Genomic DNA, 10,034 nt, shown 5'->3' on the forward strand with positions numbered 1-10,034 from the left:
GAAAATGAAAAACACACCCCTGAGTAAATGTTAGAATCACCTTTGGCAGCGATTACAGCTGTGAGTCTTTCTGGGTAAGTCTTTAAGAGCTTTGGATTGTAAAATATTTTCCCATTATTCATTTCAAAATTCTTCAAGCTCTGTCAAATTCGTTGTTGTTCATTACTAGACAACTATTTTCAAGTCTTGCCATAGACTTTCAAGCTGATTTAAGACAAAACTGTAACTTGGCCACTCAGGAACATTCACTGTCTTCTTGGTAAACAACTCCAGTGTAGATGGAATAAGTACAATGATGTTGATCCATCCTCAGTTTTCTCATATCACAGCCATTCAATTCTGTAACTGTTTAAGTCACCATTGACCTCATGGTGAAATCCCTGAGTCGTTTCCTTCCTCTACGGCAACTGAGTTAGGAAGGACGCCTGTATATTTATAGTGACTGGGTGTATTGTTACACCATGCAAAGTGTAATTAATAACTTCACCATGCTCAAAGGGTTAGGCACATTTTTACTCATTAACTTATTTAGGATTTCCATAACAAAGGTGCTGAATACTTATTGACTCAAGACATTTCAGCTTTTTATTTATTTATTCATTTGTAAACATAAAAAAATACATAATTCATTATGATATTATGGGGTAATGTGTGTAGGCCTGTGACAAACAATCTCAATTTAATCCATTTTAAATTTAGGCTGTAACACAACAAAATGTTTTAAATGAGGCGACAGTACAGAATGTCTCCATTTTATTTTCTGTTTTTCTGTTTAGAAATGAATGCACTTTATGCATCTAGTCTCCCAATTTGAAGGTGTCTTAAGTATTTGGACAAACTCACTTATAGTCTATTACTAAAATACATAAAGTTAATTAATTTCTAAACGGTAAAACAGATATGTATGGAAATATCCTAAAATAAAAGGTGAAATTCTGTACTGTGACCTCATATAAAAACATTTGATCTCAAATCCAGAATGCTGGAGTATAGAGCCAAATTAAATAGTTTAGCTTCACTGTCCAAGTAAATACGTAGGGGAGTGTATTATTGATCTTAAACCGCAAATTGACTCTTTAATTAAATAAATGTTATTGAATATAACATGTTTTTTACGATTTTGTGGTAGCAATACACAATGTTACCAGGTGTAAATAAATAGGTTAATAAAATAAAAGTGATGATCCGTTAACAGTCAAATATAAAAACCATTTCACAAATCAATTAGGAGAAAAATCTTGTCAAAATGTCCCAAAATATCTTCTTTACTATATTTTCCCATAGAAAATGCAATTATGTTCCTATTTGATCCATCTTTTCTGAGACTACATTAAACTTCTGCGTGGATCCCCAGGGTATGCGGGTGCCACATATTGAGACACTGCACTCTCTCCTATGTGAGTTCTCTGATGTGACGTCATTTTGGAGCGCTGGGTGAAGCATTTCCCACACTGTGCGCACTCATACGGTTTCTCCCCACTGTGGACCAGAGCATGTCTGATCAGGTTGCATTGCTTGGTGAAACTCCTGCCACACTGTTCACAGGTGTACGGTTTCTCTCCGGTGTGACTCCGGAGGTGTTCTTTGAGCTGCCAGAAACGTTGGAAGCGCTTCCCACAGAAGGTGCAGCTGAAACGCCTCTCGGTGGTGCTGCCAGAACTCCACTGAGTCCTCATTCTCTTCACCATGTTAAAACTACTGCGACTCAGGCTGTATCCTGAGAAGGTGGAGGTGGTGGCCATGTTTGACCCTGTCGTGCACTCACTCAATCTCACTGTTGCTTCTGAAGCCCTGTATTGATGCTGCCTTGGCTGTAGAGCTAAACTATTTCCTTCATTACTTGAGTTCAGCATCTCACTGCTCTGTCCCTCTGGCATCTGTTGTCTAGTCTCATCAGCCGATGTCCTGACATGTCTTTTCATGTGTGCTGCTGCACTGAACATGTTAGCATGTGGTTTCACAATAGAATAGTGAAGTGATGGCCCGATATCATGAGATGGGAAAATTGAGATATTCTGAGAGTACTCTTCTGTGGAATGAAAGGAGAAATCTGGGTGGACATCAGGGTCAGTATCTCTGCCTGGATCAACAGACGTCCATAGATGCCCATCAGTGTCATCCATTACAAATTGGTCAGGTCCTGCCGGGACCGTGGTCTGATCCAGGTCCTCCTCTTTCTCATCCTTCACCATCACTAGCTCTAGTGAGTCCTTGCTCTTGGCTGGCCGGTGCTGCTCTGTACTGAACACCTCTGTAGATGCGAGCCGGGGTGTTCCTGGTTCCTCTGGACGATCAGAATTGGGGTAATGTTCCACTGAGTTTTCGGGAGATATGTTGGGTTGTGTGATGAAGTCTTCATCACAGTTCCATTGGTCAAAGGATGGTGGTTTCCCAGGCTTGGAACCAGACTCTAAAGATTTTAGGATAAAAATAAAATGAACATTACAAAAGACACTTTATGATTTTGTCAATGAGGCCCTTTATCTACATCCCCAGTCAGATTAACTTGCGGATACAATTTTTTATGTATCTGTGTCCAGTATGAAGGAAGTTAGAGGTAGTTTGCGAGACAATGTTAACTGGCGTTAGCGCAATGAATGACTGGAAGTCTATGATTATCTACTACTGTAGTATACTAGAAGATACCCAGAGACTTCCAGTCATTGCGCTAATGCTAGTTAGCATTGGCTCGCAAATCTACTTTACCTTCATTCATACTGGATAGAGACAAAAAAAATGTTACCCACAAATTAATCTGACTCTGGGGAAGTAAGTAAAAGGCAAAATTATGAAGTATCCCTTTAACAGTTGCATACCATGTCTGCTTTAGGACTGACTATGTCTGTACGTTGGTGCCTTATATGCTAACATAAAACACAGAACATCAATGTAGCCATTTGGAACGTGCATACCACCACACCCACACAGTCTTCCATAGACAGACAGAGCAGTACCCCTTATGGTCACACCCACCCTCTCCAGTGATCCTGAGCTCTTCCTGAGGGTCAGTCTTCCACACGTCCTCTGCTGTCTCCTCATCTTTGATCAGTATGAGTTCAGTCTTCACTCCCTGCTCCACATCGGTAGACTAACAGGGGACTGAGGTTATTACTCTGGAAACACACCATATCTAACCCTTTTCATACTCATAAATCACACAAAAGTACATTCTTCTGACGTTACAATAACAGAAATGAATCAATAGGTCAGTTATCTGTAATTGTAAAAGGTGATGGATCACACCTGCAGTTGAGAGTCCCCTTCAACAGCACCCTCTCGGTCTCTCCGCTGTGAGCTACTTCTCTGCTTGTTCAAAACAATCTTGACTGGATATGAAGATCTCTCTGATGCCATGGGGTAAAAACCTGGAAAACAATTGTATTCAAATATTCGAGCTACATTTCACACAGTTCGGTTTTAAATATGCAATGCATTCAATTGACTATGAATAACACATCAACTACCTTTTCTCCTGACTCGTCCATGTGTCTTCTTCAGCTCGCTCTCCATCATTTGACACTTCCTTTTCAGTACATCAATATCTCGCTGGCTTTGGGTCATTTCCAAACGTATAACAGCACAGCTATCATCTACACGTTGGTTTATTTCTGCTACAGCTGCTTTAGCTAATACCTCCATAATGGATAATAACTGCGCCTGAAAATTGCTGCTGGCCATCTTGTCCAGCCCAAATTACAGATTTGTATTCTCTGTGTAAGGTAAATGGTCTACAATGTCCAAGCTAATGTGCAATAAACAAACCGTAGATGTTGATAAAAGGCAACAATGTCTAATGTCTGAAGTGGAGATGCGTGCGCAATTGCAATCGGACCTCCGTTCAACTCGTGACGTAAGTATTTATTACCGTAAATATGAGACTGCAACAAACCTTCAAACTGTAAGAATTATCACAGGCAAGAAAAATACTGTACCAGGGTTTATTCAGGTCTGCATGTAGGGTTGTCATATCTATTAAATAAAAAACGTCTTCAGTTTTAGTCAATTGTTATGGCTACATGTAGGGGAGAGTGCATTGTGCAGTGGCCCACATGCATGGTTATTAATGCATAAAAGGCTATAGATGCATAATGCATGACGCACTTTGGTAAAACGTAAAATACCAAAACACTTTCTACCATTCATTAAAACTCATGGTTTATATATGATCAAATATTGACATCGGCACAACCTAATGAAACTATTCTGAAAATGTGGTATCGTATTTATTAAAGGATTGGAAAAGGTATACAACTTGTTAGAAACATAGCTGGGGAACAAAGATATTAAACTAGTTTAATGTAAATTTCCTTCAATGATACTGTATACTTCAAGTAACTATCGCATTATAGCAGAGTTACATTAGGAAGTTATTCTCTTAGGGTTTTAAAGGCACATGCATATACTCCCCTATGTATTCTTTTGGACAATGAAGCTACAACTTTTAATTTGGCTCTATACTCCAGTATTTTGGATTTGAGATAAAATGTTTTATATCAGGGGACAGTACGGAATGTCACCTTTTATTTGAGGATATTTAATGCATATCTGTTTATGCACGTCATATATCTAACCACCACATTTAGAATAATAATTTTGGGGGTGATTATATGTCACACAAGCGTGTAATGAAAATGTATTTCTTGCATATCCCAACTCCCGAGACACCCGCAGGGAGTGGAGTCACAGGCAGGCTCTCCATTGTCTAGTGCCCCTGGGGCAATTTGGATTAAGTGCCTTGCTCAAAGGCACAAGGGTGAAAGATTTCCTTGTCTGCTCCTTTATTTGAACCAGCAACCTTTGGGTTATTGGCCCAATGCTCTAACCTCGAGACTGCTTGCCACCCACATTCGAAGGTGTCATAAGTATTTTGGACAAATTCACTTAATTAAATAAACTTAGTCAAAAGTTAAGTATTTGGTCACACATTCCTACCACGCAATGAATACATCAAGCTTGTGACTATACAAAGTTGTTGGTTTCATTTGCAGTTTGTTTTGATTGCTTCGGTTGATGTCGTGGCCAATAGAAATGAATGGTAAATAATGTATTGCGTCAGTCACTTTTATTGTAAATAAGAAATTAAGAATGTAATCTACATTAATGGGGATGCTACCATGATTACAAATAATCCTAAATGAATCGTAGGTAATGATGAGTGAGAAAGTTACAGATGCACATAGATCATGCCCCCAAAACATGCTAACCTCTCACCATTACCAATACCATGGGAGGTAAGCGTCTATTTGTGTGGTATGATATTCATGCCTCTAACTTTCTCACTCATCATTAGCTAGGATTCATTCATGATTATCCGTAATCATGGTAGCATTCACATTCATGTAAAAGGGTTCAGAAACATTTTCTATTCTTATTTACAATAAAAGTGACTCCAAAATGACACAATAAATGATTTACCATTCATTTATACAACGCACAACATAATCCAAAACAAACTGCAAATGAATCCAACAAGTTTGTAGTCACAAGCTTGATGTAGTCATTGTGTGCCAAGAATATGGGACCAAATATCAAACTTTTGAGAATATGTAATAAATCATACGTGAATTTGTCAAAATACTTATGCCTCCTTCAAATGGGGGGAGAGTACATACATACAGTGCTTTCATTTCTAAACTGTAAAATATATGTCTGAAAATATCCTCAAATAAAAGGTGACATTCTGTACTGTCGGCTCATATAAAACTTTTTATCTCAAATCCCAAATCCTGGAGTATAAAGCCAAATAAAAAGTTTTAGCTTCACTGTCCAAATAAATACATGGGGGAGTGTATCAGTAGAGGTATTAGATACAAAAACAAAGCACATCAGATAGTGTAGAAGATAGCGAGAAGTGTTGATTGATCTACATTTTCACATTGAAAGTGTTTTCCGAAGCATAATGCAATTATGTTCCTATTTGTTCCATCTGTTCTGAGACTACATTAAACTTGTGCGTGGATCCCCAGGGTATGCGGGTGCCACGTATTGAGACACTGGACTCTCTCCTATGTGTGTTCTCTGATGTGACGTCATATTGGAGCGCTGAGTGAAGCATTTCCCACACTGTGTGCACTCGTAGGGCTTCTCTCCGCTGTGGACCACAGCATGTCTGATCAGGTTGCATTGCTTGGTGAAACTCCTGCCACACTGTTCACAGGTGTACGGTTTCTCTCCGGTGTGACTTCGGAGGTGTTCTTTTAGCTGCCAGAAACGTGGGAAGCTCTTCCCACAGAAGGTGCAGCTGAAACGCCTCTCGGTGGTGCCGCCTGATCTCCACTGAGTCCTCATTCTCTTCACCATGTTAAAACTACTGTGACTCAGGCTGTATCCAGAGAAGGTGGAGGTGGTGGCCATGTTTGACCCTGTCATGCACTCACTCAATCTCACTGTTGCTTCTGAAGCCCTGTATTGATGCTGCCTTGGCTGTAGAGCTAAACTATTTCCTTCATTATTGGAGTTCAGCCTTTTACTGCTCTGTCCCTCTGGCATCTGTTGTCTAGTCTCATCAGCCAATGTCCTGACATGTATTTTCATGTGTTTTGCTGCACTGAACATGTTAGCATGTGGTTTCCATATAGAGTGAAGCGATGGCCCTACATCATCTGTCATAGTAGGAACAGATGGCAGCCCACTATGAGATGGGACCATTGAGATATTCTGAGAGTACTCTTCTGTGGAATGAAAGGAGAAATCTGGGTGGCCATCAGGGTCAGTGTCTCTGCCTGGATCCAAAGAGGTCATCAGCTGCCCATCAGACTCATCCACAACAAACTGGTCAGGTCCTGCCAGGGTCATGGTCTGATCCAGCTCCTCCTCTTTCACCATCACTAGGTCTAGTGAGTCCTCGTCCGAAAGGTGCTGCTCTGTGCTGAACAACTCTGTAGATACGAGCCGGGGTGTTCCTGGTTCCTCTGGACGATCAGAATTGGTGTAATGTTCCACGGAGTCTCTGGGAGATATATTGGGTTGTGTGATGAAGTCCTCATCACAGTGCCGTTGCTCAAAGGATGGTGGTTTCCCAGGCTTGGAACCAGATTCTAAAGATTTGGGGATCAACATAAATTAAACATTATAAAAGACCCATAACAGTTGCAAAATACAACTGCGTACATTCCCTCCATTTGCCAGAACACAAAACACCTAACACCAATGTAGCAATTTGCAACGTGTATACCACCACACCCACAGTCTTCCATAGACAGACAGAGCAGTACCCCTTATGGTCACACCCACCCTCTCCAGTGATCCTGAGCTCTTCCTGAGGGTCAGTCTTCCACACGTCCTCTGCTGTCTCCTCATCTTTGATCAGTATGAGTTCAGTCTCCACTCTCTGCTCCACATCTGTAGGCTGTAACAGGGACTGAGGTTATTACTCTGGACACACGCCATATATTTATTTATATTACCTTTATTCAACCAGGAAAAGCCCATTGAGACATAGTCTCTTTTGCAAGGGAGAACTGGCCAGAAGGCAGCAGCAATCAATACATTACAACACTTAAAACATACAATACAATCAAATCAGCACAGCAATACAATCCAGCCTACAGGAAACATTTACACTCCTCCTGAAAAGAGTTTTGTAACAGAGTTTTAAAGTCATTGAGGGGCAATAGACTACTACATCTAGTTGAAGCATACTTTTCAGAACATTCCATGCCTCTCGTGCACAATAGGAGAAGCAGTCTTGCCTAACACAGTAAGGGCCCTGGAGACTTTAAGTAGCAACCACCTAGTAGATCGTGGTTGCTACTTGCTACTTATTTTCCACCATAACTTGCAAATAAATGCATAAAAAATCCTACAATGTGATTTTCTGGATTTTTTTCTTCTCATTTTGTCTGTCATAGTTTACCTATGATAAAAATGACAGGCGTCTCTCAAGTGGGAGAACTTGCACAATTGGTGGCTGACGAAATACTTTTTTGCCCCACTGTACATGCCTTAGTTATAAAAAAATATACAGAGAATCTTAGCTTTAATTTTACGTGCTTCTATGAACTTCACATATTGGTGCTCGTGGGTCCTTTTAGATGGAAAGCTTCTAGTGGTGAAGGAGAGCAGGCTACAGAGGGAGTTTATCCAGGGCTTTGTATATGAACACATAGCTAATGTATGATATATGATATATGATCATACTCAATCACACAAAAACTGTAAATTCTCCTGATATTCCAATAACAGAATTGATCAAAGAGATCAGGTCTCTGTAAATGGTCATGTATTACACTCCTTAAGTTCCAAGGATCTTATGTTATTTTCAGAGGTAGACGGACTCTGGCTGCCAAAACAGCCAAATACTCCAAACTAAACGTAAATCGATTCTCAATTGCGATACGGTTCTAGAAACATAACGCCCTTTACTTTGACGTCACAACAAAATAATTCCATAAATGCAAAATATACACTTACTGTACACTGTTTTAACGGGTTTTATCACAGTTGCATCCGAAAATATTTTTCAGTGACAACACGTTTCTGGCGGCCTTCTTCCATTACACACTAGGTGTTCGAAGCAGCCTTGGTAACCTTAGCTAAATAGCTCAGGTGGTCCCTCTGTCTTCCGTAAACACGTACTGTAACATGGGGATATGGCCTTATGGGAGCACTAACCCTAAACCTATAAAAAGGTGTGTATCAATTTAACCTTTTGGTGTTTTTAACATTATTTATCGCTTATATGAAAGTTAAGTTCCTTATGCTTCCAAAACCGTACCTCAAGCGATGCATAGTAATGTAGGGTCCCCTGTACAGAAGACGCCTTCATCCAATGACTCTTATGTGTAATGGAATTGCGAGTCATGATCAAGGGCTACACCTGGGGTTGAGAGTCCTCTTCAACAGCCTTCTCTCCGTCTCTCCACTGTGAGTTACTCCTCTGCTTATTCAAAACGATATTGACTGGATATGAAGATCTCTCTGATGCCATGGGATACAAAAAAATGAAAATATTCAGTCAAATTTTAGGGCTATTCACACATTTGTTTTTTGCATATACAATAAATTTACCATTAATAACGAATAACATCAACTACCTTTTCTCCTGACTCGTCCTCGTGTCTTCTTCAGCTCGCTCTCCATCATTTGACACTTCCTTTTCAGTACATCAATATCCCGCTGGCTTTGGATAATTTCCATGCGTATAACAGCACAGCTATCATCTACACGATTGTTTATTTCTGCTACAGCTGCTTTAGCCAATACCTCCAGAATGGATACCAACTGTGCCTGGAAATTGCAGCTTGCCATCTTGTCCAACCCAAATTACAGATGCGTATTCCCTGTGTGAAGTAAATAGTATTCAATATCCAAGATAATGTGCAATAAACAATCCGTATATGTCCATAAATGACAACAATGTAGTGAAGCGGAAGATACGTGCAATCCTTCTTCTTCTTCTATGGTATAATGTCGTTCGCGATAACTTGATGTGCATGTCGCCACCTATTGTGCGGGTGAACAATTTCCAAGCTAATGTGCGATAAACAATCCGTAGATGTTGTTAACTGGCAACAATATGGAAAATGCGTGCGCAATTGCATTTCTTGGTCTGCTTATTGTTCTTCCGCAAACATACGTTAGAAGTGCATGCCGCCTCCTACTGTGTGGGGTGAAAACTGTGGAACTGCTACTTCAACCTCCTTCACCCTAACAGGGCACTCCTGAAACTCGAGCACGTGGTTCCCACCACAAATGCAGCACCGTGTTTCCATCCAATTACTCTTTCACAACATATATGATCAAATATTGTCATCAACACAACCTTATACAACTATTGTGAAAATGTGGTAAAGTAAAAGGTAAAGTAAAACACACTGAACAAAATATAAATGCAACATAAAATTTAAAATATTTCACCGAGGCACAGTTCATATAAGGAAATCACAAATCAATCAATTGAAATAAATCAATTAGGCCCTAATCTATGTATTTTACATGACTGGGAATACAGATATGCATCTGTTGGTTACAGATACCTTAAAAAAAGGTAGGGGCGTGGATCAGAAAACCAGTCAATGGTGTGACCACCATTT

General features: G+C 40.1%; 2 protein-coding genes across 3 annotated transcripts; both read right to left on the reverse strand.

Moving 5' to 3' along the window:
* Positions 1 to 580: 580 nt before the first annotated feature.
* On the reverse strand, positions 581 to 3,863 carry LOC110530556 (uncharacterized). The gene is made up of 4 exons (XM_021613740.3): positions 3,465 to 3,863; positions 3,244 to 3,365; positions 2,974 to 3,088; positions 581 to 2,410 (listed from the first exon to the last, which is right to left on the reverse strand). The coding sequence occupies exons 1-4, from the start codon at positions 3,676 to 3,678 to the stop codon at positions 1,326 to 1,328; spliced, it is 1,536 nt and encodes a 511-aa protein (XP_021469415.2). The 5' UTR covers positions 3,679 to 3,863; the 3' UTR covers positions 581 to 1,325.
* A 347-nt stretch (positions 3,864 to 4,210) lies between these two features.
* Positions 4,211 to 9,552, reverse strand: LOC110530558 (uncharacterized). Of its 2 annotated transcripts, none has more exons than XM_090182606.1 (4): positions 9,036 to 9,552; positions 8,717 to 8,919; positions 7,234 to 7,348; positions 4,211 to 7,037 (listed from the first exon to the last, which is right to left on the reverse strand). In XM_090182606.1, exons 2-4 carry the CDS (start codon positions 8,801 to 8,803, stop codon positions 5,938 to 5,940), a joined length of 1,302 nt encoding a protein of 433 aa, XP_090038732.1. In that variant the 5' UTR covers positions 8,804 to 8,919; positions 9,036 to 9,552; the 3' UTR covers positions 4,211 to 5,937. The 2 variants fall into 2 exon arrangements, with proteins under 2 accessions (XP_090038732.1, XP_090038731.1); XM_090182605.1 differs by having other exon boundaries at positions 8,819 to 8,919; positions 9,036 to 9,402.
* Between the last annotated feature and the right edge of the window lie 482 nt (positions 9,553 to 10,034).

Source organism: Oncorhynchus mykiss, chromosome 8 (genome assembly GCF_057628025.1).
Source record: "Oncorhynchus mykiss isolate SJ-2025 chromosome 8, ASM5762802v1, whole genome shotgun sequence".
Lineage (NCBI taxonomy): Eukaryota > Metazoa > Chordata > Actinopteri > Salmoniformes > Salmonidae > Oncorhynchus > Oncorhynchus mykiss.

Excerpts from the sequence above, each read along its gene's own strand:
- LOC110530556 (XM_021613740.3), bottom strand. The coding sequence starts at position 3,678 with ATGGCCAGCAGCAATTTTCAGGCGCAGTTATTATCCATTATGGAGGTA. Across the intron at positions 3,089-3,243 it reads AAGGGGACTCTCAACTGCAG|TCTACCGATGTGGAGCAGGG; the intron begins GTGTGATCCATC and ends GTCCCCTGTTAG. Across the intron at positions 2,411-2,973 it reads GCTCAGGATCACTGGAGAGG|AGTCTGGTTCCAAGCCTGGG; the intron begins GTGGGTGTGACC and ends TAAAATCTTTAG.
- LOC110530558 (XM_090182605.1), bottom strand. The coding sequence starts at position 9,249 with ATGGCAAGCTGCAATTTCCAGGCACAGTTGGTATCCATTCTGGAGGTA. Across the intron at positions 8,920-9,035 it reads AGGACGAGTCAGGAGAAAAG|AGAGATCTTCATATCCAGTC; the intron begins GTAGTTGATGTT and ends CCATGGCATCAG. Across the intron at positions 7,349-8,818 it reads AAGAGGACTCTCAACCCCAG|CCTACAGATGTGGAGCAGAG; the intron begins GTGTAGCCCTTG and ends TCCCTGTTACAG.